This window comes from Ursus americanus, chromosome 10, assembly GCF_024610735.1.
Source record: "Ursus americanus isolate L20-20 chromosome 10, mUrsAme1.1.p, whole genome shotgun sequence".
In the NCBI taxonomy this organism is placed as follows: Eukaryota; Metazoa; Chordata; class Mammalia; order Carnivora; family Ursidae; genus Ursus; species Ursus americanus.
The window spans coordinates 55,872,474-55,899,642 of record NC_142136.1 but is presented as its reverse complement, the minus strand read 5'-3'; the positions used below and the strand labels follow the sequence as shown (position 1 = coordinate 55,899,642).

The 27,169-nt window shown below is 35.4% G+C and overlaps 1 protein-coding gene across 1 annotated transcript in view; it reads left to right on the top strand.

Moving 5' to 3' along the window:
* SUCLA2 (succinate-CoA ligase ADP-forming subunit beta) overlaps positions 1-26,642 on the top strand; it is a 45,046-nt gene extending 18,404 nt beyond the window's left edge. Inside the window, exons 5-11 of the mRNA XM_045796807.2 lie at positions 9,667-9,795; positions 12,208-12,346; positions 17,213-17,374; positions 17,470-17,612; positions 23,084-23,204; positions 23,661-23,749; positions 25,862-26,642. Coding sequence (XP_045652763.1) covers positions 9,667-9,795; positions 12,208-12,346; positions 17,213-17,374; positions 17,470-17,612; positions 23,084-23,204; positions 23,661-23,749; positions 25,862-25,936 — 858 coding nt within the window. The 3' untranslated portion in view covers positions 25,937-26,642. The remainder of the gene's footprint in view (positions 1-9,666; positions 9,796-12,207; positions 12,347-17,212; positions 17,375-17,469; positions 17,613-23,083; positions 23,205-23,660; positions 23,750-25,861) is intronic.
* Positions 26,643-27,169: the final 527 nt, after the last annotated feature.

Genomic DNA, 27,169 nt, shown 5'->3' with positions numbered 1-27,169 from the left:
TATTTGAAAGCCCTAGTAAGGATTTGATGTAAATTACACAATTAGTAATACAACAGAAATTTTAAGGGTAACGAAAATAGGTTTCTTTTTTTTTTTTTTAAAGATTTTATTTATTTGTTTGACAGAGAGAGAGACAGCCAGTGAGAGAGGGAACACAAGCAGGGGGAGTGGGAGAGGAAGAAGCAGGCTCATAGCGGAGGAGCCTGATGTGGGGCTCGATCCCAGAACGCCGGGATCATGCCCTGAGCAAAAGGCAGACGCTTAATGACTGCGCCACCCAGGCGCCCCCGAAAATAGGTTTCTTACATAAGACAACTTTTAAAAAATATTTTCTATACTGTGATTTTTTTCCCCCTACAGTTAATTACATCTTCTAGTAAGCTTCAGTGATTTAATGTGACTTTTGTAACAATTTTTACAAGAAAGTATTTCTTAAGGTATAACACTAGATGGTAGTAAAAATCCATTCAGGATAGAGGATAAAAGACATTGTTTTATTTGTAGGTGATGTCTTTACCATTATAGGTTTCTCTATGTGGTATAATTTAGTTTTGTAAGTCTCTTTAGAAATCTCATGACAATAACCTTATATATTACACACATTTACAAATACTGTATTTTTACAAATTCACTTATTTTCATTACATTTTCTTTTCCTTTCCATTGATGTTGTGTATCAACATCTCTCATTTTGTTATTATGTTTTTACTTTTTGTTATAGTTATGAGTCCTATAATATTAAACATTCAGAGTACCTCATTTTGATTGGCATAAATATAGCAAACTGAATGTGTGTTATTAAAGATATAACTATAACACACTGAAAATATTTTTTTAAAGATGTAATGACCACTTAGAGAAGAGTCATGACCAAATGCATGAGGGAAAAGGATCAAATATGAGTTCCATTTTAAGGACTTGAATTTTTAGAGAACTCTTTGAGTCTTGTTTGGGAGAAAATGTTTTTATTTCTCACTGCATAATAGTAATATTTCAGACTAAAAATTTGATAGCACCAGTGGGGCGTCTGGGTGGCTCAGTTGATTAAGCATCTGACTTTGGCTCAGGTCATGATCTTGGGGTCCTGGGATCTAGCCCTCTGTTGGGCTCCGTGCTCAGCCAGGAGTCTGCTTTTCTCTCTTCTTCTCCCTCTACCTCTCCCCTTGCTTGTGCTCTCTCTCTTTCTCTCTCTCCTTCCCTCTCTAATAAATAAAATCTTTCAAAAAATTAAAAAAATAAAAATTTGATAGTATCAGTAAAACCATTTGGCCAGATGTTCTTTGATGCTCATATGAGACCAATGTAGTTGGTTGGTGCTACTTTTGGGGTATGGCAAGCGTTTTTGGGACTCTCTATTAAACAAGAAAAAACTGAGCTATTTACAAGGAAAAGAATGTATTTGATTGAATTTAAGTTCTGTGTATAGAAGTTAGCTGATCATTAAAAATTGCTTTTGTTCCTTATCTGTTTTTAGGAGTGTATCATAGGCTCTTTTGTTCTTCTTTAGTATGTGTTATATCAGGAAGCTCGGGTAAATATTTACCATAGGGCTGGTATGCCAAAAAATCAATTTAAGTACCTACTCTGTTTTGGCACTTTTTTTTTTTTTTTTTTAAGATTTTATTCATTCATGTGGCAGAGAGAGAGCGCACAAGCAGGGGGAGCAGCAGGCAGGGGGAGTATCAGGCTCCCCGCTGAGCGAGGAGCCCAATGTGGGACTCCATCCCAGGACCCTGGGATCACGACCCAAACGGAAGGCAGATGCTTAACCGACTGAGCCACCCAAGTGTCCCCTGTTTTGGCACTTTTAAAAAATTAGATTTCTTAACATTTTCCCAGTACCTGTTGGGTACTTTTGGGCTGACACAGATCTAATTTAGCAAATCACATTTGCTATTTTAATTTTTTTTTCTAGTAAAGCATTGTAATCTGCTATAAATGAATGGTGCATTTAACTATATCAAGTTTTTTACTTTGCTTGGAATAGATATCAAATGCCACAAGAATTCATAATTTTATTTTTCATACTTTTATTGTTTATTTTTTAGAGATTTATTTGAGAGAGAGAGAGTGCATGGGGGTGCAGAGGGAGAGGGAGGGAAAGTTTTTTTTTTTTTTTTTTTTAAGATTTTATTTATTTATTCGACAGAGATAGAGACAGCCAGCGAGAGATGGAACACAAGCAGGGGGAGTGGGAGAGGAAGAAGCAGGCTCATAGTGGAAGAGCCTGATGTGGGGCTCGATCCCATAATGCCGGGATCACGCCCTGAGCCAAAGGCAGACGCTTAACCGCTGTGCCACCCAGGCGCCCCTGGGGAGAGAAAGTCTTAAGCAGGCTATGCGCTGAGTGTGGAGCCCATCGCAGGGCTTAGTCTCCTGACCCTGAGATCACGATCTGAGCTGAAACCAAGAGTTGGACACTTAACCAACTGCACTACCCTGGCACCCTACTTTTATTATTTTCAAAAGACATCTTTATTAAGTGCTTATTGTCATATTTAAAATTCAGATCTATTTTGAGGCAAATTTTTTTGCAGTACCAAAGAGGAGGAGTTTAGGTTAAGAAGGAGAAAATAGTGTTATTAATTTATTTGAAATTACAATTATTTGCTAGAACTTAAATAGTTCTGAAAGTTTATTACTAAAATTTAAAGTTAAAACCAAATTGTTTTAACAGAAACAGCGTGAATTCAGCAGTCATGACCAAATGCAAAACTATAGTCATTATTTTAACTGATTTATATTTACCCATGTAAGCTTTCTTCTGACCAGTTTGGGGTTCCTTTCTAATTGGTTAGGGAATTAGTACAGAGAGAGGCTCTTCACTTTCTTTTATATGTTATTATTTCATATGAATTTTTTTGTCTTTTTTTCTAACTTAAATCTAACTCTTGGAGACCTAATCATTATTTCAGTGAGAATTTAATATTATCTTTTCCCCTCCAGTAGTGCTGCCTTCTGTGTGGCTCTTAATTTCTCTTATCAATAGATATTTTAAAAAGGTAAAACTAAAATAAAATGTTCAAATATTTTAAAAGTTTGTTGGTTTCTACCTCTTCTGTTGGATAAAATTATATTTTGGCGTTATCTGTAGAATAATTTACTTATATTCTACTTCAGTAACATGATATTAGTTTCACAGGGCCTTCTTAAATCTGTATTCTCCCCCTCCTTTAGATCTTTGTAAAAGCTTGTAATTATGAACTGCCTTGCTAGAGAGGAAGTGAAGAATACCTTTTCATTTGAAATTTATAGAGGAACTGAAAATTGGACTATAATTTCAAACATTTCTCTTTACGTAAGCTTGCTATTTTTCTCTTCTTTAGTCTCAGAAGGCACAAGGAATTCTTTCATTAAAAATTTTGTCTGTGTATATTACAGTGAGTTCTGATACCATGTACCCAGAATTGGGCCAAACCTCACAGGTTAAGGGTACAGGCCTCCACATGCCTGTGCTCACTTCAGACACCAGCCTCAAGTTTGGGGTTCCCCAGGTAACCTGTATGCTTTATAGCTGGTTACAAATTTGGGGGTCCTAGTGCCCCATCAGCTTTCATAATTTGCTAGAATGACTCACAGAGCTTAGGAAAATACTATACTTATGATTACAGTTTTTTACTATAGCCAAAGGACAGAAATCAGAACCAGCTAAATGAAGACGCCGCATTGGGGAAGGTCTGGGAAAGTTCCAGACTTAGAGTTTCCATTGTCCTCAGGCACATGTCACTCTCCTGGAATATTGATACATGACAGTGCACAGAAAGAATACTGCCAACCACAGGAGCTCATCAGGTTTCTGGTCTAGAGTTGTTTTTTCTTTTTTTAAAATTGTGGTAAAAAATATATAATAAAATTTACTGTCTTAACCATTTTTAAGTATATAGTGCAATAGTGTTAACTTTATGCATATCATTGTGCAGCAGATCCCTAGAATTTTTTATCTTGCAAAACTGAAACTATATCCATTGAGCAATTCCTCCTGTACCGCTTTTTTTTTTTTTTTTTTTTAGCTCTTGGCAATCCCCATTCTACTTTCTGTTTTGAAGAGTTTGATTGTTTTAGGTACAGTCAAACCTCATGTAAGTGGAATCATGCAGTATTTGCCTTTTTTGTGACTGGTTCATTTTACTTAGCATAATAGTCTTCAAGGTTCATGCTGTAGCATGTATCAGGATTTCCTTTTTTTAAATGGCTGAATATATTCCATTGTATATACAATTTTTCTTAATTCTTTATTTTTCATCTGTTGATGAACGTTCAGGTTTCTTCCTCTTGGCTATTTTGAATAATGTTACAGTTAATGTGGATATGAAGATATCTATTTGAGTTAATGTTTTCAATTCTTTTGAATATACCTAGAAGTTGGATTCTGGATCATATGGTATTTAATTTATGAGCAACCTCCATACTGTTTTCCATTTCTACCAACAGGGTTCAAGAGTTGCAATTTCTTCACATCTACCAATGCTTTTCTTTTTTTTCCCCTTACAGAAGTTATCTGTTATGGGTGTGAGGTAATATCTCACTTTTGATTTGCATTTCTCTAATGATTAATGGTGATGAGCACCCATTCTTATATTTGTTGGCCATTTGCTTATTGTTATGGACTGAGGTTTATCTCCCGCCCGGGTTCTTATGTTGAAGCTCTATCCTCTAATGTGATGATGTTTGGAGGTGAAACCTTTGGTGATTAGGTTTAGGTGAGGTCCTGTTGGGACTGTGAGGTTGAGTGCTGCTCTAACAAATACATAAAAACACTGAAGTGGCTTTGGAACTTGGTAAAGGGTGAACCTGGAAGAGTTTTGAGGTATGTGGTAGAAAAAGCTGGGATTATCATGAAGGGATTAAAGGTGATTCTGGTGAGGGCTCAGAAAAGAAAAGAGCTATGAAGAAAACCTCCATTTTCTTAGAGAATATATAAATAATCATAAATAGAATGTTGGTAGAAATATGGATAGTAAAGACCATTCTTTTGAGGTCTCAGACTGAAATGAAGAATGATGGAAAAAAGGTGATCCTTGTTACAAAGTGTCAAAGAACTTGACTGAATTGTGTTTATGTTCTAATGTTTTGTGGAAAGCAGAACTTGGGAGGGATGAATGTTTAGCTGAGGAGATTTTAAAGCCAAGTATTGAGGGAGCAACTTGGTTTCTTCTGATTGCTTATTGGTAAAATGTGAGAAGAGAGAAATGAAGAAGGAATTGTTAAGCTAAGCAAAAAGGAATCAGAATTTAAAGATTTGGAAAATTCTCAGCCTTCCTATACTGCAAAAAGCGAGAAAGCTATTTGGAAAAGAATATGAAGGATGTGGCTGAATAACCGTTTGATAAGGAGATTAGTATGGGTGTGAACCATGAACTGTGGGAAATAAATGTCTGTTGTTTAAACCCCTGAATTTACTGCATTTTGATATACTATCTGAAGCTGATGAAGACCTACATCTTCTTTGGAGAATTGTCTATTCAAGTCCGTTGCCCATTTTTAAATTGGGCAAAGAAAATTATTGCCAAAGAAATATTGCCAAGAAATTATTGCCAAATCCAAAGTCATGAAGTTTTCCCCTTATGTTTTCTTCTAGAAGTTTGGCAGTTTCAGGTCTTATATTTAGGTCTTTAATCCATTTTGAGCCAATTTTTTAATATGGTGTAAAGTAAGGTCCACCTTCATTATTTTGCATGTGGATATTCAGTTTCCCCAACACCACTTGTTGAAGAGACTATCCTCTCCCCATTGTGTAGCCTGGCATTTTGTCAGAGATCATTTGACCATATACATGGGGATTTATTTCTGAGTTTTCTATTCCGTTACATTGGTTTATATGTCTGTCTTTATGCCAGAACCATACTGTTTTGATTACTATAGCTTTATAATATGTTTGAAATCAGGAAGTATGATGCTTCTAGCTTTGTTTTGCTTTGTCAAGATTATTTTGGCTATTCAGAGTCTTATGAGAGTCCATATGAATTTTAAGGTTTTTTTTTCTATTTTTGCAGAAAATGGATGATGGAAAAAAGATTGTATTGGGAAAATGTGCCAATAGGGATTGCATTTAATTTGTAGATTGCCTTTCATAGTATTGGACATTTCGACAATATTAAGTCTTCCAATTCATGAACACAGGATGTCTTTCTGTTTGTGTCTTGTTCAGTTTCATTTAGCACTGTTTTATCATTTTTTGTGTACAAGTCTTTTATCTTTCTAGTTAAGTTTATCCTTAGTATTTTATTCTTTTTGATGCTATTGTAAATGGGATCATTTTCTTAATTTCCTTTTCAGATTGTTCATTGTTCGTATATAGAAATGCAAGATATATTTGTAGTGTTGATTTTGTATCCTATAACTTTGCTGAACTTATTAGTTCTTAAAGTTTTTTTGTGGGTTCTTTAGGGTTTCTGTGTACATGATCATGTTATCTGAGAATTTTACTTCTTCCTTCCCTATTTGGATGCCCTTTCTTTCTTTTACTTGCCTGATTGCTCTGGCTGGGACTTCCAAATGCTATGTTGAAGAAAGTGGCAAGAGTGCCTTTTTTCCTGATCTTAGAAGGCAGCGTTCAGTAGTTTGCCATTGAGTTGTTGTTTGTAGGTTTTTTATATCTGGCTTTATTATGTTGAGGTAATTCTATTCCTAGTTTGTTGAGTGTTTTTATAGAAAGATATTGAATTTTTTTCGAGTGCTTTTTCTGCATCAAGTGAGATAATCATGTGTTTTTTAATCTTGATTCTGTTAATGTGGTGAATTACTTTGATTTTTATGTTGAATCATCCTTGCATTCCCATTTATTCATAATGTATAATCCTTTTAGTGTGTTACTGAAATTGGTTGCTAGAGTTTTGTTGAGAGTTTTTGCATCAATATTCATCAAGGATATTGGTTAGTAGTTTTCTTACAGTGTCTTTGTCTGATTTTGGTATCAGTGCTGGTTTCACTGAATGCGGTTAGAAGTGTTCCCCTTTCTCGGTTTTTTGGAAAAATTTGAGGATTGCTGTTAGTTCTTTAAGTATTTGAATTGTCTTTAAGTATTTGAATAAGAATTGTTCAGTGATACCCTTTGGTCCTGGGCTTTTCTTTGTTGGGAGGTTTTTAATTACTGATTTAATCTCCTTACTTGTAATGTGTCTATTCAGATTTTTTTTCCTTCAGGACTCATTTTGTTAATTGATTGTATGTTTCTAGGAATTTGTCCATTTCTTCTAGGTTATCCAGTTTGTTGGCATGTAATTATTCATAACAGGCTCTAATGATCATTTTTATTTCTGTGGCATCCATTTATAATGTCTTCTCTTTCATATCTAATTTTTGTTGTTTGAGTTTTTTCTTTTTTTCTTAGTCTACCTAAGGGTTTGTAAATTTTGTTGATCTTTTCAACAAACCAATTCTTAGTTTTAATTTTTTCTGTTTTTCTATTTTTCCATTTTCTATTTTATTTATTTCTGCTCTGATCTTAATTATTTCCTTCTTTCTGCTAATTTTGGGTTTAGGTTCTCTTTCTAGTTCCTTGAGTTGTTAAAAAAAAAAATCATCCCCGAGCTGGGTGCTTTTTCCCAACTTCTGGGAGCTATGTTGGCTTCTTTCTGCAGTATTACAAGTACTATAGTTCTGTCCCAAGCTGCTGAGCTCTCTTGTGTTCTTAATTGTGTCATAGCTCCTGCCCGCCCCCCCCCCCCCCAATTAATTAGAGTATACTTTTCCCATTCAGTCCTTCAAGTCAGGTGAGACAAAAACCAGTTGCTTCATAGCCGCCTGAAAAGCAGGAATGTTAGGTATGCATTCCACTTTCCCCTTTCCCTCCCAAGGAAGAAGCAGGGCACTGGGCTATTTCTCTTGATCTTTAGCTGTGTCAGCCTAGGGGAGGGGCTGACTTGGATGAAATGAAATGGCTTTTCTTACCTGTTTCATTGCAGTTGAACTTAAGGTACTACAGTTTCCTAACTGGTTTTTGGCATTCTCATAAAGAGATTTATTCCCATAGAAGGGAATAAAATTCAAATCATATATTGTTAAGTTAGTGTTTCTGTGGGAGAATGGAGTCTAGGGCTTCCTATTCTACCATCTTGCTGATGCTGATATCCATAGTTTTGGGAGGGGGTACTTTATTAAGTAGGCACGATTGATTAAATCATTGGCCACTTGGTTGAGCTTTCCTCCCAGAGGGTGGGCTGATACCATGTGACTCAAAGCTCCAAACCTCTAATCACAGTGTTTGTCTTTCTGTCCTGGCCTGTGGCCTACCTGAGTCATCTCCTTTGTATTAACTAGGGGCCAACCATGAGTCACTTCATTAGCATAAACTGTCAGTTGTAGTAAAGGTTTAAAGGTTGTCCAGACACTGGGGACAAAGGCTAGACAAATTCTTTATTACACATGTGTATTGAAATCTAATCACATAATATAAAATTTAAAGGGTATGAAAATGTACAAGGAAATATAAATCTCCCACCCACCCATTTCTCGGCCACCCATGGAATTTTCTCCATGGAGGCTGGTACTACTTTTTAAGTCATTTTTTCACCTAACTAACAGTTAATTCTCTTAAAAGGTAATAGGTTATTTCTTTTCCTCTGGCTATTGCCTTATTTTGAGAATTTGAAGGACTCTTTTGTTCTCCAAACAGTAATGAATACAATACTATTCCTTTATATTATGTCTTGAAATGAGTTTGTTACTGAAACACACTACTTGCTGGGATAGAAAAATGAAAGTAGTCTTTTGTTTTTGTTTTTGCCTTTCCCCATTAGGAATACCATGTTCATTGTAAAAAAAAAAAAATTGAGGGGGAGGGCGAAATTGTGACACAAAATACTTAGTCTTATCATTTAATGTTTTCCCATCTTTTTTCAGTTTGTGTGATTTGTGAGTGGGTGCACATTTAAACATACTTTATGTTAAAAAACCCCACACAATTGAGAATAGAATCTAGAGTTTTATGTCATTTTTTCCCCACATGACACTGCTGAGATCGTTTTCCTATATCATTAAACAATCTTCAGTATATGGTTTTACCACTTCCTTGATTTTGCATGTTAAGATTATTCCCAGTTTTGTGCATAAATTAATAATCTATTAGATTATTTTGCTCTAATGTTTTTTCCTTGATTGATTTTAGAGGACTTAAAAGTTAATTTAATTATTTAGCATTTATATCTTTTCTTATATTGTTCATGATAATAGCCAGAACTATTGTTTCAAGGTAGGTAACTTTCTTTTTTACTAACTTGCAGTAGGGCTAGAGCTTCTAAATTCTTGAACTTTAATTCATTAGGCTTTCCTTTTTAAATATCAGTATCTTTTTTTATGATTTTAAAAATGTTCTTTAAATAATACTTTAATTGCCCTTCAGTTCTTTAGAGAAATGCACAGGTTATATTTTATATATAGTATTTATATTAACTTATTTGGTATAAGTTTTATATATATTTTTAATGTTTTTCCTTCACAGGTGAGCTGTTGTCTTCCTCTTCTTTTTTACTTCTTTTCCATTATTTCAAATGAATACTTACAAGGGGGCACTGTGTAGGAGGTATAAGGAGAAGTTCTCAGGGAAATATAAAAATAGAAGTGGGGAGTGATAGATGCATAAGTCTGAAAGTGTGCATGAATATGTTTTAACATTTTATTGATGTGTCCAAAATAAAATCTAGATGTTTGTGTTTCCCCTCCTGCTAGGGTCCTGTATTAATAGGAAGTTCTCAAGGTGGTGTCAACATTGAAGATGTTGCTGCTGAGACTCCTGAGGCCATAGTTAAAGAACCTATTGATATTGTAGAAGGCATCAAGAAGGAACAAGCTGTCCGGGTATGTTGTATTCTGAAAAATTTCTATCTAGCTTTATTGGATAATTGTAATACTTTTAAAAAAAGAAAGAGCATTAACTTTGAATATGTGACGTGATTGACGAAACTTTAAAAAAAATTGTGTCAAGGCAAGTTAATATCTTGTTTGAAATGGAAACTTTTATAAGTATCTACAATATTTCCTTTGTTTCCATAAATATTTCATTACTTGTTTTTAAAAGGTAAGTAGATGCTTTTAAAATGGGCACTATACCATTGTCATACCTAGTAAAAGTAATAATTCCTTAGTACCATTACTTGCTTACCCATTCACATTCCCTTGTCTCAAGTTTTTCTTTTTCTTTCTTTTTTTTTTTTTAAATAATTTGTTTGAATTGGGATCCATATAAGGTCTGTCATTGCTTTTGGTTATTGTCTTATACATCTTTTTCTAATTTATAGGTTTTCTTCCCTTCACTTTCTTCATCTTTCTTATTTCATTTGTTGAAGACCCTGGGGTGATTATACTTTATTATTTATCATAGTCTGGATTTTACATCTCCATGGTAGCATTTAATGTGTTCCAACCTCCTCTTTATTTCCTATAAAATTGTATGGAATGGCAGGGACACTGTCTTATATATCCTTTGATAGATCAGTGATTTTATTTTTTGGAGGATTTATGGATGCTTTTGAGAACCCGATGAAAGCTGTGGACTTTTAGTGTCTGCACGTGCACAATACATTTTGCCCACAATTTAACTAGTATTCTGTACTGTCCTTTTTGTGTACTTCTTCCCCCACCCCTCTATCCACCCTCTCCACCCCCTGCCAAAAAAAAAAAAAAAAAAAAAAAGCCCAACCATGAAGTTTAATACCATGGTCTGTGAGAGTTGCTTGGTAAGGTTGGTAACACTGCTATTGATTTAAATTGTTTAGTTTGGATGTGAAAAATAAGTGACCCATCTTAAAGGAAAAGTTTGAATATTAAAGTTTGAATGAAATTAGCATCTATTTGTGGGAAACTATGTCAAAATAAGCTTATGATACTGAAGTACAGTAGAGCAGGAATTTTTGACTGGCACAAAGGTTTAAAGGAGATAGAGAAATTACCCTGATAATGTCATTTAGGCAAAAGAATAAATCTTTAAAGGGGACAGAGATGCGATTCATTGGTAGTTAAGTGAGAGTGATGACAGGACAGTTAAATTTAGGTGAGAAAAAATACTTGATTTACAAGAATACTTGAAAGCATAATCTACTAAGATTATAGTTTTTTGAGTGATGAACAGAAATAGTACCTAGCACAGCATTTGGTAAATTAATGTCATTCTGGGTTGATCAGAATTCTGTCCTAATTCTCAAATGGGTCTAAAATGGTAGATTATGACCTAGTGAAAATCTTTCTTAATGAAATAATATTTCATTATTTCTCATTTATAGCTTATTATTCTTTATTTGAAATAAGTCTTAACTGAAAATGACATTTCTTAGCTTGATTATCTACTTCATTGGCATTTGACTTTTTACAAAATCCATATTCACCTTTAAAGAATTTAAGATTTTCTGTAATTAAAATTCAGATGTATTGCAGCCTTAGATAGCAGTTGGAAAAGAGGAAAACGTCCTCCATAGTGTTTTTGAGCAATGGCAGCAGTTAGAATAAACATATAGACATGTAGCTTCTATACCAGTGGTTCAGAATTGCTTATGGAACTTCGAAAATGATGGATGGCTTGGTCCACTATAGAACTCGTGAACTGGAACTGCTGGGTTGGGACCTTGGGATATGTACTTTTTAAAAAGCTCTTCATGTCTAGTTAGGAATCTCTGTTCAAGACCATAAACTCTTCTATAGATTGGAAGCTTAAGTACCTGTATCTTCTGAGCCTCGCTTATATTAGGTACTCAGTAGATTTTTGAATGAATGCAGTTATACTGATTTGACTGAATGTGTCTTCATTGCTTGGTAAATACTCTTCATAAATTACCTAAAAGGTAAAATTGGATGATTTAATATTTTTGCTATCATTTGGACATTGGGATTGTCAGTCCACCTTTTATGTGTCGTTTTAATAAAATACAAGCCTCTTCTTTCAGTTTAGGTTTGCCATAAGGCTTAGAGGCAATATGGAGGCTATGGAATAAACACTGGAACTTGGATCTAGGCAAATGGCAAGTCACTTGACCTCTCTGAATTTCTTTGTTATTTGTAAAATGGGCATACTACTTGCCTTGTGAAAATTATGAATAAAAAGTTTTATTTAACCATTTAGTAATAGTAGCTGCTATTTCAGTCATTCATGTTTGACTACAATGATTCATGCTTATCATTTTAATGATAAACTATAAGGTTTTTGATTTACAAGAATTTAATGTTGATTAGATATATGCAACATACCTGTACTATAATAAAGAGACAAATGAATTTCAGCTTGCACAGAAGATGGGATTTCCACCTAATATTGTGGATTCTGCGGCAGAAAATATGGTCAAGCTTTACAACCTTTTCCTGAAATATGATGCAACTATGGTAGAAATAAATCCAATGGTAGAGGATTCAGATGGAACTGGTAAGGTATCTCGTTTTATCAAACATTAATGATGTATTTATCTACCAATCATATCCTTCACTAAGGAAGTTGAATTCATAAGGGAGTGAATTCACTCCTATGTAGAAACTTATTTTATGATAAATAGAATGAATATGAACAAATATTAAAGATACCTATTAAAATAAACACTTTAAATATATATTTTTGTATACATGGTGGGGGTTAAAGCTGCACTGTACTATATGGGGGCTACTAGCCACATGTGGCAATTAAAATTAATTAAAATGATACATGATTAAAATATTCCTCAGTCGAACTAGTTACATTTCAACTGCTCAGTAGCCACATGTGGTTACCATATTAGACAGCACACGTATAGAATATTGCCATCATTGCAGAAAGTTTTTCTGGGCAATGCTGAGTAGAGTATCCAGTGTGGTAGTGAGTAAATGGCTATAGTTTTGGTAATTAGCCATCTTAGTCTCCCATAAGTTTTAGACTTTAGAGTCATCGTGGATCTTTATTATACGAAGGATAGATTCTGATGCTTGAGTCCTTTTAATATATTTATCCATCAGAGAAGCAAGATTAGCTTGTCACTTTGACACCTTTTCTTTTGCATGTGTTTAGAGATTCTGAATTATCACACCTTCCATGTATAGTTGTTTTAAAAATATAAGTTGCATTATTGTAGCTTAAGTTTTTTTCTTTCTTTCTTTTTCTTTTTCTTTTCTTTTCTTTTCTTTTCTTTTCTTTTCTTTCTTTCTTTATTTTTATTTAAATTCAGTTAGCCAACATATAGTACATCATTAGTTTCAGATGTAGTGTTGAATAATTCATCAGTTGTGTATAACACCCAGTGCTCATCACATCACATGCCCTTCTTAATGCCCATCACCCAGTTGCCCCATCCCCCCCTTTGTTTTTTTTAAGATTTTATTTATTTATTCGACAGAGATAGAGACAGCCAGCGAGAGAGGGAACACAAGCAGGGGGAGTGGGAGAGGAAGAAGCAGGCTCATAGCGGAGGAGCCCGATGTGGGGCTCGATCCCATAATGCCGGGATTACGCCCTGAGCCGAAGGCAGACGCTTAACTGCTGTGCCACCCAGGCGCCCCCATCCCCCTTTTTCTTGATAATTTATATTAACTACTTCTATTACTGTAATTTATTGGATTTTGTTTCAAGTCACTTTGGACATTTTAATCTCAAGCATTTGTAGATCATCTTTCACTTTCATACTTCTAATTATATTCTTTATTATAGACATTGATTTTTGGTTGGTCATTTATATGGTTGTATAAAGAATGAGTAAATTCTCTTGTGATCATATAGGTAGTTTATAAAACTCAAATTTTTTAGAAAGAGTAAAGGCACATTTTAAAAATGAAATGTTCAGTGAAGGAGAATTATTTGTATAAAACAGGTATTTCTTTTTTTTTCCTTATGTAATAATAACATTGAAAGCAAGATTCCTGAATTATTTTCAGCTGTAAAATCCTGCAGCCATATTCTCTTGCTAAGAGAATGTCTTTAGTTTGGATGTGAAAAATAAGTGACCCGTCTTACAGGAAAAGTTTGAATATTAAAGTTTGAATGAAATTAGCATCTATTTGTGGGAAACTATGTCAAAATAAGCTTATGATACTGAAGTATCTTAAAAACCATTTTTTCCTTTGTATTTAGTTTCTCTTTTGTTTATATGCATTTCTATATATTTTGAAGGAGGTTTTTTTTTCTTTTCTGATTAAGGGCATTATATATTTATTTTAGAAATATAGATAGGTTGGAAAAAAATCATATAACCTCATTACCTAACACCACTTTAGTATTGTAGTAGTTCAATTCAATCTGTTCTATAATCGGGATCATATTGTCTATTCAGTTTGTATCTTCCCTTTTTTAAACTTAAAACTATATAATAGAATATTTTGATGTTAAATATTTTTCAGTTTTTAAAGGCTTGTATATTATTTGTATATAAATCTTTGCAGTCTTGATTATCTTTCATATAGATTCTTTTTTTTTAAGATTCTTTTTTTTTTTTTAAGATTTTATTCATTTATTTGACAGAGATAGAAACAGCCAGCGAGAGAGGGAACACAAGCAGGGGGAGTGGGAGAGGAAGAAGCAGGCTCATAGTGGAGGAGCCTGATGTGGGGCTTGATCCCATAACGCTGGGATCACGCCCTGAGCCGAAGGCAGACGCTTAACCGCTGTGCCACCCAGGCGCCCCTTTTTTTAAGATTCTATTAGAGAAAGAGCACAGTCTGGGGGGAGGGGCAGACGGACAGGGAGAAGCAGATTCCCTGCTGAGCAGGGAGCCCAACACAGGGCTCTATACCAGGACCCTGAGTTCATGACCTGAGCTGAAGGCAGACGCTTAACCGACTGAGCCACCCAGGCACCCCTCTTTCATATAGATTCTTAAAAGTAGAATTTTTGGGTCAAAGAGGAATAATATTTTCACATATGTTTGATGCTTGGGTCAGGATAATAACATTTTGAGATACACTTTGCCAGATTGTTGTCTGGAAAAGTTGTTCTAACTTACAGAGTGTCCGTTTCATTGCCTACTTGTGCCAGAAGTGAGTTTTATATTGGGTTTAAACTCTGTCAAACTAGTAATCAGGAAATGGTGTCTTAATTTATTTTTCAATTCTTTGATTACTTGTGATGTTGAGAATTTTCATGTTTATTGGGCATACATTTTCCTCAGTAGACTGCAGATTTTCTGTTGATGTCCTTTGGTAGCTGTGTTAGTTTCCTTTGGCTTCTGTAATAAATTACTACAAACTAGGTGACTTAAAACAACAGGTACTTAATCTCTCAGAGTTTTAGAAGCCAGAAGTCCAAAATCAGTGTCACAGAATTCAAGGTGCTCCCTCTAGTGGCTCTAGGAAAGCCTCCATTCCTTGCTTTTTGTAACTTGTGGCATTCTGTGGTTTGTGACCACCTCATTCTAGACTCTGCCTCTTTGGTCACATTGCCTCTTCCTCTTCTCTGTGTGCCTAATCTCCTTCTGCCTCTCTCTTATAAAGATACTCGTGATGTAATTTAGGGCCCTTCAAGATAATCCAGGATAGTCGTCTTCTAAGATCCTTATTTTAATCACATCTGTGAAAATTTGAACATACAAGGTAACATTCACAGGGTCTTGTGTATTAGGACCTGTTTATCTTTGGATGGCCGTTATTCAGCCTCTTATAGTACTCAAAGGAAACATGGATGGTTTTTCTTATTAATTTGATGAGGTCTTTATTTTTTGAAATTTATTTACATGATTTGAAGAATATTTTTATTGAACATAGAAATCTAGCTTGATATATCTTCTTTTATCACTTCAGATATTTTCTCCTGCCCCATTCTCCTTCCTTTCTCCTTCCAGTATCACATGTTAGGTAACTTTATACTGTCTAACAGGTCACTTTTTTTTTTTTCAGCTTGGGTAACTTTTGTTTATCTGTCTTCAAGTCAGGTTTATTGACCCATCTCCAATAAAAACGTTGTTAAGCACATCCAGTGAATTTTTCATTTTAGGTATTGCACTTTTTAGTTCTAGATTTTCCATTTGACTCCTTTTGATAGTTTTATTTTCTACTGAGGTACCTATCTAATCCTCTATTTTGGTCATATTTTCTTTTAAATCCTTAAACATATTTACAAGAGCTTTCAGAGTCCTCTGATTCCAAATCTGGGTTGTGTTGGGTTTGGTTCTTCTTGACTGCATTTTCTCTTTATTGGGGGTCATATTTTCCTGTTTTTCCTTCACGGATTCGTTGTATACTGGATATTTTGGGAGATATGGCGTAGAGACAGAATTCTTTTATCTTCCTCTGAAAGAATGTTGATTTTTGTTGTTAGTAGTAGTTAGCTGGACTTCAAACTTTGTCTCTTGTGTTGGGTAGCCTTCTAGGCTTAAACTGCTCAGTTCTTTCAGCCTATTATCAGGGACAACAAGGAGAATGTTGTGAGGAGTGAGGAAGGGATAAAACACTGAAAGATGAAATTGGGAGAGGTAACCTTCATATTAGCCATTTTGGTAGAGTGCTGGAGGTAAATAAAACCTGATTAGAGTGGATTTAAGGGAGGACGGTGGGAGAAAAAATTTGTACAGTGAGTTTAGGCAAAGTGGTCGGCAGATGTAAATATTTTAGGTTTTGTCGCCCACATATGTTTTTAGTTCCTGCTGCTTTTCTTCTTACCCTTAGTTTTCTCCTCCTTTCTTCACAACCCATTCAAAATATGTAAAAATGTGAAATCTGTTCTTAGCTCACAGGCAGTACAAAATAGGCATAGGCTGTATCTGGCCCCTGGGCTATACTGGTTTTTTGCTCACCCTTGGTTTAAATAGACAACTCTTTCAAGGATTTTTGCTGTATATGAAGAGAAGAGTAAGGAGGAAGAGGTGGCAAAATATTTTTTTTTCTTTTTTATGTTGGGAGAAATAACAGCATTTTTGCAAATCATTGGGATTTAGCCAATAGCAAAAGAGGGGCAGTTTATAATGCAGGAAGGATAGAATTGCTGGAACAATGTCTTTAAGTAGCTAAGAGGCAGTGGGGTCCAGGGGGGTTAGCTAGGTGCTTGGCTGGTTAGTTTTTGGTAATTTTAAAATAAATTTTAAGTGTTTTTGAAGTGGTCCCCCCCCCTTTTTATCTTTATTATTTGCCTAGGATGGATGTAGAGCTAGTAACATTGATGGAGCAGTTTTAATTCCCAAATATTCTTTTTTAATAAACAGTTTGAATACATTGTGATCATAAACTGAAATACTTCCAATAAGTAACAAAACCATTTCCTCCTAAACTAAGAACATTTGATTATTGGTTGGTTTATTGTGTTTGTCTTGAAATTAAGATCACTTTTTTTTCCCCTTCAAAGTGCTGTGCATGGATGCAAAGATCAATTTTGATTCTAATTCAGCTTATCGCCAGAAGAAAATCTTTGACTTACAGGACTGGACGCAGGAAGATGAAAGGGAGAGAGGTGCAGCTAAGGCAAATCTTAACTACATTGGCCTCGATGGAAATATAGGCTGTCTAGGTACCATTTGTTGTTATGTTAAAGTTGGATTGGCTGAACTTAATTTATTTTCTTTATGTTTGTTGTTTATACAAGTCATTTTCCCTCTTTGACAGTAAATGGTGCTGGTTTGGCTATGGCCACAATGGATATAATAAAACTTCATGGAGGGACTCCAGCGAACTTTCTTGATGTTGGTGGTGGTGCCACAGTCCATCAAGTAACAGAAGCATTTAAGCTTATCACTTCAGATAAAAAGGTAAGGGCAGGGCTTATGTTTTAGAATTTGAATGACGAGAAGTAACTTGATTAATTAGTAGATGTGGTCATTACAGTATGTAGAGCGTTAAATTTCAGAAGACCTAACTAGTTTGGAAAAAGTTGCTGAAATCAATGCAATAAAAGTTAACTAGAAAAAAAAGTGAAGTTTCCCAATGTAATTTAAAAAACAAGATGAAGATATATTAGATGGTATTGGCTAATACTGTAAATGGTAGTGATCTAGCATGGGAGCCATTCCTGTGGAAAACTGCTGGAGATATTAGTTGACCACAAAAGTCAAGAGATCTGGAAAATCTATAAAGCTACAAAGAAGAAAATTAAACCTACCTTTAATTCTATCATTTTTTTTGACTTGTTAATGCTTGTATATTTCACATGCACACACACACACACACACACGTGCGCACACACACACACACTCCCTTTCTCTCTTTCTGTTTGCATATATATCTTTATAGAAACAACTTTATTAAGATATAATTCACATGCCATCTAGTTCACCCGTTCATAAGTATGTATCTTTCAAAACACATAGTTTGAGTTTTTTGGCTAGCATATCTTGAACCACTTTTCACATTCACTAATGTGTTCTTCTAAAACACTCATTTTAAAGTTTTCATAAATCTTTCACATATAGATAGGCCATAAATTAGAACTATGATTTTATAAGTGATTATCAGAATACAAGGGATGTGAAGCATCATGATCCAAAAGATACACATATTATCAATCATTTTTTAAAGAAGTATATATACTGTGTGGCCACTGTGGGTTTCGTAAGACTTATGGAAAAATAAGATCGTGGCTTCAGTGGAACCAGTTGTACTAAACTCAACTGAGACTTCCTCATTGGTAAAGATCATCGCTTACTCACTGTTGCCTCTTCCTGTGGCTGGCATAGTCCCCAGTGCGTACAGAAGTCATTAATAAGTATTCATTATTGATGCTGCTGACAGTGTACTTTTTTACTTGTGGTGTTAGACGCTAGAGTTGTTTTTTAAAAATCTATTTTACCACTCTTTGAGCCTCTAGAATTATTTGCCATATTAGTTTTATAGAAAGCATTGAACTGAAATGAAAAATAAAAGTGTTTACATTTTCCTTGTTTATTAACTATTCAAAAAATAAACAAATCTTATTGGAACTATATTTCTGTAGCTTCTTTTGGCATAAACTCTAAAAGCAGAGTATTATGTAATTATTTAACTGTTGAATACTTCCTGAGGTGAACTAGAATTCTAATTATTTTTCTAAGTATGGCTTTAGGCTTTTTTTTTTACCCAGAAATTTTAATTGTTTTATTTGGCAAAGAGAAGCCTAAGAATTTTTTAAAAAACATTTCTAGAGGGAATATCCTTTTTCCATAAGATAAATTTGTGTGATTTGGGAGGACAAATTTCAAATGTATATTTTTTGATATGTGTGCCAATTTTACAATTAGTACAAAAAAGATAAAGTTAGTTGAAGTATTTTAAAAATGTAAAAACCAATCCAGGCAACATAACTATACAATCTTGCTGTAAAAGTACTTATATCAAATTCTGCCCAAAGTAAGTATGCAATATAGTAAATTTTAGTTCTCAAGTCATTCTTCACTACTGGCTGGCTTTGCCATATTCTGTTGTCTCCATTCCATTTTCCTCTTTTAAGACGTTGATACAATTCAGCTCTGTTATTAACAGAGTTCACATGTCTAGCAAACTCCTGATGTTTTCTGAAATTGGCAGTATTGATTCTGTTACTCCACAGGGATAATAAGGACACTGGCCCTTTTGATTTTTCTGCTGGTGGAGTTTCATCCATCTCAATAAGGGGCTTTTTGTTTGGAGGTTCTGGGGAATCAGGTGGATCTTTTATAATCTCAGTTTCAGCCAACTCTTCTTCTCCATGTTCTAAGATTCCTTTTAATCTCTCTGAATCTTGCCAAGATTTCTTCTGTTCATAATGGAGAAAAGCATATGAAGAATTCCAGTGTTGTGGACTGACAGGAAGGGCATTGGAGTTGGAAACAGGCCAGGCATCCAGGAAGACAATGTGGATAGCACTGAAGTAGTTGTATACTTATTATGTCTCTTTGTGTTGAACACTGTACTTGGATTTGGGAATACATGGTTACTTAGGTCAAGGCATTTATAGTCTGACTGGGGTGATAAACCGAATGTAGTGCTGTGGAGGAACAGAAGTCAGAGCTGGTAACTAGTAGGAAAATCAGGGAGGCCTTCCCTGAATGAATGATTCCTTGAGCTGTCTTGAGAAATTGAATGAGTTAGGCAAGAGGAAGAAAATATACAAAGATATATAGAGTCCAAAAAAGTCCACTATGTTTATGGAATGGTAAGATGCTTATGTGTAAGAATACAGCATTATTGGAATGAATGATTAATATTGGCAAATTGAGACCACGTTGTAAAGATCTCTGTATCTGTAGTTAGGGAATTTGGATTTTAACTCCCTTACCCTAGGCCATACACAGGGTTGTATACAAATATATCCCGTACCCTTTTGTTTGTTTGTTTATTATTTACATTTTTTTTTGAAAGAAGGTAACTCTGCTAGTAGAGGATGAAATGGAGGGGAGGGAGGCGCTGGCAGAAGTGATAATTTGGTTGTTATACCTGCTTGTGCAAAAATATGAAGAGGTCCCTGACAAAGGTAGTGTCAGTAAGAATGAAGCAAAGAAACCTAATTTAGAGGCATTTCTGAGGTAGAAGCATTAAATTCATATTTTCCCTTTTTTGTTGGGAGGCCATGGAGAAGGGTTGGTTAGGTTAACATTAGGCCTTTTGTTTGGGAAGAATCATGGGGTAACGATGCCTTTGGTGTAGTCAGGCAAAGTAGGGAAATAGGTATTTCTGACTGAATGTGTTAAGCTTGGATTGTGGTGACTGTATCTAGCAGGTGATTATAAGGATGCTATATGGTTGGATGCAGACATTAAGAGAGTCCTTGGTACTTCGAGAAAAGTTGAAGTGTTATAGGAGTTGGTAAGATGACCCATGTGAGTGAGAAGTGGAAACCAAGAATGGGAACCCCCCCACCACTCCCAGAGCTGAAGGACTGAATAGAGAAGGAAGACCCAGTAAAAGAGAGAGAACAAACCTACAGATAGTTGCAGATCAGGGGAGAGCGATGACAGCAAGGCTAAGGTGGAGAGTTTTGAGAAGTAAGGGATAGGCAGCAGTGTCCATCTGTAGGAGTGATCAAGTAAAGTAAGGACTGAATTAGTGATTGGGAACCCTAACAAGCACAATAAGGGAGAAGGGGGCAGAGACCAGGTTCTAATGGGTTGAATTGTGATTGGGAATTGAGGGAGTAGAGACTTCCAAGAGAGATTACCCTTTTAGGGTCTTGTTTTATCTTTTTTTTTCTTTTCTTTTTTTTTTCTACTCTCTTTTCTTTTCTTTCTTTTCTCTTCTCTTTTTTCTTCTTTCTTTTGATTTTATTTATTTATTTGAGAGAGAGAGAGAGCATGAACCGAGGGAGAGGGAGAAGCAGACCCCCTGCTGAGTGTGGAGCCCACCCTGCAGGGCTTCCATTCCAGGACCCTGAGATTATGACCTGAGTGGAAGTCAGAGGCTTTACTGACTGAGCCACCTAGGCGCCCCCAGGGTGCAGAAGGACATCGTGTTAGCAGGTGAATGGAGGTGGGGTTGAGGAGAGCTGTTTAGTGTGTGTTTGCTTGCTTGTTTGCTTAGAAGACCAAGAATATGAGCTGTTTCTAGCTGGAGAGAGAAGAGATTTGAGGAAGAAGAAAGTGAGTTTAGCTAACTGAGTGAAGACCTGGAGGAGATAAAACACATTAATGAGGTGGTGAGATTAGCTTTAGGGAGGAGGTTAACTCGGAAGATAACATCTAAAAATTGGAGAGCTTGAAGCGGGATAGGAGGCTTGAAGAAAGTGAGAGGTACGAGGCAGACCACTAAAGAAAGGATTATTAATGAAGAGTCATTATTTTACTGCCATTTTAGGTTATGCTAATGTTTCAGGGTTGTTGTTGTAACTTTTTAGGTTTTCCTTGAAGTTGGAATGAGTAAACCGATTGGCTGGAATCATCCAAGATGTGCATTGTTTGTAGGGATGGCAGAGGCAGACTGGTCTTGAGAGGAATGGGCATGGGGGAATTAAGTATGCAGTGACAGTGTCATTGAATTGCTGAGCCACAGGTTCCAGGCTCTGTAGTGAAGAAAGCCAGATTTGCTGAGAGCATACAGTCTAGGAGATTAGAACAAGGTTGAGAGACTAGAAGCTTTTAAGAGAAAAAGACTGGATTTGATGGAGTTGGAGGTGAGAGGCAAAAGGAGAGGAGGTTGAGCAGAGAGTGGGATTTATATGCTCGGTATTCCTGGAAACATGCATTTGGTCAAGTCAAGGATTTAGCCTTGGTGATCATTAGTTGAAAGAACTGAAGGTAAAAGTGTCATGGTAGAGATCCAGTAACTTTAAGGCTAGAGTGTTTGATGATGCCTGTGGTACGTATCGAAGCTATCCAGAATGAGGTGGGAGGGTGGAAGAGAAGAGGGTACGTGCCAAGGTCACTGTGAATTCTAGTCTATTTCTTCGTTTCTTAAGGGTCTAGAAGTAATATTGGTAAAGATAAGGAATGCATAGTGTAGTTCAGTGTGTTTCAACCTTTTTAATGTCCTATCATTCACAGAGAATGATATTTCAATGGGGTATAGAAGGTAGATGGAGAAGGTTGCTTGTAGTCAGAGGCCACTGGCCCAGAGATGCTACCTGTCCCAGAACCTTCCTAGCTGCGCGTCTGGGTAGAGGGGAACAATATCTTGGTATGTCTGTAACCCATTTGTATTTCACTACTTGGAAGCTCTGGTGTAGGTGAATGAACTAATAAGACTCTTTTTAAAAAATAAAGATTTTTTTTGGGGGAAATGATAGAACAGTGATTCAGACTATCAGTGATGATGTAAGAATGCTGATTCAAACAGGCTTTGAGGTTTGAATGTGAAGTGTAGCTAGAAGTAGGTATTTAGGAGAAACTGAGTGATTTTGAGGTTCTGCTTTGTGTGAGAATTTGGTTGAGTTGATGGGGATAAATGAAGAAGGAATGATAGGTGGTGAACATTAAATTGGAGATCTGCATGTGGTGTTATCTTATATCATGATCTGGGGCAGTCATGTTGGTGAATGGCTATGTTTAGTAGAAAACAAGTAAATGGAATCAGGGAATCTTGTTCATATGGGCTGGGAGAGAAGAGACTATGAGCCAGGGGTTGAAATCACCCAAGTTGAGGAGAGTAAGTTTGGTGGGTGGTGGACTGCATAAACTTCAGTGATGAGAGCTGCAGAGAATGTGATGGTCTGGCTGGAAAATATCACCATGAAATTAATTTGTATCGTAAGGCACAGACCACTAGTATTTTCTTGAGAAGGAAGGACACAGACTCCTTGCGTTTAAATTTTAATCTACAAAAACTGTTTTATTCACAGGTACTGGCTATTCTGGTCAACATTTTTGGAGGAATCATGCGGTGTGATGTTATTGCACAGGGTATAGTTATGGCAGTAAAGGATTTGGAAATTAAAATCCCTATTGTGGTACGGTTACAAGGTGAGTGTAAAAGATAACTTGCTGTTGTTCCATGAACTCTGATTGTTTAAAAGTTCATAATTCCAAGGAGTTCAGTTCATTTAAAATACAGTTTCCAAATAGCTTTATCTTTTAAATGAAAATGTTATATAATAGGAAATTTTTCAAATGTGGGTTTAAAAATATTTCTCACATTGGGGCAAAATTGTTTATAGTTTTGCTTGGTATAATTTAATATGTTATTTATTTGTTGTGCTTTGTCTTAAATTCTGGCTTGCCTGAGTTACCATTGACATGGTAGGGCAAGATATTTCATGAAGCAACTCCAGACTTTTACAGTATTTTCTTTGGTTTTAGAGCCATTTATGTTGAATGATGGCAGTACTCCTATGTTGAAATTTCATATTGTCACCAGCATTTTAAATGATTTTGTGCATATATTTAAAACATCTTTATATTTGCATAAATCATTTCCAGGTACAAGAGTTGATGATGCTAAGGCACTGATAACAGACAGTGGACTTAAAATTCTTGCTTGTGATGACTTGGATGAAGCTGCTAAAATGGTAAGCAGGCTGCATTAATCTACGAACAAATTTGTAAAGTGTGTAAGATGGGCGATACGAGGGGTTCGGCGCTCTTAATATTTAGCAGAAACACTCATTATTGGCAATATTAGCTGGTTCATTTTAGAATCTAAGTTAGTTTCTTTTATTTATTTATTTATTTATTTATGTATGTATGTATTTATTTATATTTTTTAAAGATTTTATTTGAGAGAGAGAGAGCACGAGTGGGGGGCAGCAGAGGGACAAGCACACTCCCCGCTGAGTGGGGAGCCCTATGTGGGACTCTCAGTCTCAGGACCCTGAGATCAGGACTTGAGCCGAAGTCAGACACTTAACCTCCTGAACCACCCAGGAGCCCCTCATTTATTTATTTTTAAAGGAATTTTTGCTTTATATAAATATTACATGGTTCCAAAGTCAAAACTAAAGCAAGGTATATTCAGAGAATTTAGCTTTTATACTTATTCCTGTTTCTTCCTTCCCCACACATAACCAGTTTTTTAAAGAAGTTTTTAGTTCATCCTTCCACTTTTTTGAAGTAATAAGCAGATATTGTATGTGTGTGCATTTGTATATGTATGTGTATACACACACACACACACACACACACACACACACACACACACATATATCCACTTTCTCACATTGTATGATGATAGCATAAATTTTACCTCATTTCTTTTACTTAATCTGTCTTGGAGCACACTCCACAGTAGACATAGAGGTGTTTTTAAATGAGAGCTTTTGATTCTTTCCAAATGTTGTTTATAGTCATTTCATGGAATACTCTGGGGCTGTATGGTTTAATCAGCAGTGGGCTTTTGAGATTTTTGAGTTAATGTGATATCATTTCATAAAGATAATAAAGGTCTTATGTCCTTCTTTGGGACATACTTTGGGAAAGTACTTATTAGTAAATAAAAATCAGCTGCACTTTAGTGACAGATTTATGCTCAATCCTGAGTTTATTTTATTATTTTTACTTTTATTTTTTTAAAGATTTTATTTATTTATTTGATAGAGAGCAGCAGGGGAAGCAGCAGAGGGTGAGGGAGCCTGATGCGGGATCATGACCTGAGCCAAAGGCAGATGCTCAACCCACTGAGCCACCCAGGCCGCCCTCAATACTGAGTTTAAGTTAAGATTTTGAGCAAGGGAATGGTAGAGCGAAAGTGTTTCAGAAAGCTTTGGGGACATGGAAAAAAAAGTGGAAGAATCAATCAAATCTTGATCAAATAGACCATGAAAGATAAAAGTGAACAGTTGATTTAAATTGTGACTACAGTGTTCTACTGACTATGAGATTATGGAAGTTATGACAGTATTAATAGTAATGTGATGATGATGATAGTAGCAACTGCTGCCACTTAATTATTTATTGTGCATGCAGTGATAAGCTTTTTTCTTCAGGTACATTATCTCATTATATTTGATTAAATAATTTCCGTTTTTATAGATGTAGAAACAGAGGCTAAATAAATTAACTTATTCATCAAGATCACATGTCATAAACATCAGAGTGGGATTTGAACCCAGGGGGCCTATCGAAACCTTTTCTTAACTACTCTCCTGGGCAGGAGAGAAGCTGAATTTGTGTTTGGTTTAGACATGTTTAATTTTAATCTTTCATATGGTACCAGCTGGCTGTCCTCAGACAGATTATAGACATGTTATTGGAATTCAGCTTGACAAAAAGTGAAATACTAACTCCTAGACCCAAGCTCCTATCCTGATATTGCAAGTTACGATTGTCTACATGTTATTTAAGCAGACTTTTGATTAGATGTACTTTGCATTCTGTGGTGTCCAACTAAGACAATCACTGTTTCTGCCTTTAAAATAGATAAAATTTAGGCAATAAAAAAGAGGTATGTATATATATGAAATCAGAATGTACTGAACTGAGGCATGAGTTATGAAGAGTCTCAGATTTGACTATCCTTCAAGAGTGGCAAACTTGTGAGAGTGTGAAGTGATTTCTAACAATGTCAGAATAGCCCAGATGTTTTAAGTGAGAAAGATTGTGCATTAATTTCACATTTCCTGGTAGTTCTGATTTTATGGTTTTGTGGACATAAGAGACAAAGATGCTTTGTTTTTTCCTTTCAGGTTGTAAAGCTATCTGAAATAGTGACCTTAGCCAAGCAAGCCCAGGTGGATGTGAAATTTCAGTTGCCGATCTGATCTGAGAACCCAGTGGATGGCTGAAGGTGTTAAATGTGCTATAATCGTTAAAAATACTGTTTCTGTGTTATTATTGTCCCTTTTCTCTTTAGTGTGTGGAGATTGTAATTGCCAGCTAGGCACAAAAACTTTTAAAAGCATTTTATCTGCATTTAATTCTACTGTTCAGAGTGGGCTGTTTGTATAAAGAATGTGTAATGCAGTGATCCAGTTTCTTCTGTTGCAACTTTCTTTCTCACTTCTATGGAATGTCACTCTCAATATGCCAGTTTATTGTTAGATTCAACACTCTTCATTGATAAGAGTCCTATGAATAAAATAAATATGAAGATAAAGCTTTATTCTTTGGTGTTAGAAATATATTATATCTAATAACTAGCCTCATTAGTAGAGCACTGTATTAAAACAATGTTTTATAAAGAAGTGTTTATCTTCAACACCAAATACCTATCTAAATATATCAATTACTATTTATAAACAGAGCTTTCAAACACTCCCCAGAATATTCTTTCAAGTATGTCAGTGAAGTAACTTGTTATTTGAACATTGTTTTAATCATTATAAAACACTGATTACTGTAAGTCTTCATGATCCTGTGGTATTGATAAGAACTGGTAGGTTTGTATCAAAAAAGGTATATTCACTAAGGACTTGGCAGACAAAATTAACAATGTCAATCTAAGTTAATAAAAATCTCCCAATGTGACTCGGATTAATGTTTTTTTTTCTTTTTTCTAAGTAAACACAGTAGACGGCGATGTGTTCCTCATTGCACTAAATATCTTCAGGGAACTGATCTGTAGATCATGTGCTGGGGCATGGCATTACGTATTGTGGAGCTACTTACAAATATTTCCCTTGAATTCTGATGTTTATGTGTGTACCTCCTGGTCCCTTCTTTAAAAAAAACATGTTTTCCTTTGTGTCCCTCGGTGTGTATATGTATGTGTGTATTAATCTTTTGTTCACTACTCAGAACAGTTGATATTGAACTATTAACAGTGTTAATACCATGGAAGGAAATACCAGCCAAGTGGTAGGCTGTGTAACTGTACTGGCGAATATGAGAACTTTTACCTATTTTGATGTTCTTAACGTATGATCTGATACATATACTATCACAGGTCACATAGCATAGTGATTATGAGCACAGAATTTGAAAGCAGTGTGTCTGGTTTTAGTCCTGGCTTCACTGCTTACTGTCTGTATAGGTTTGGACAAGTTTTTAAATTT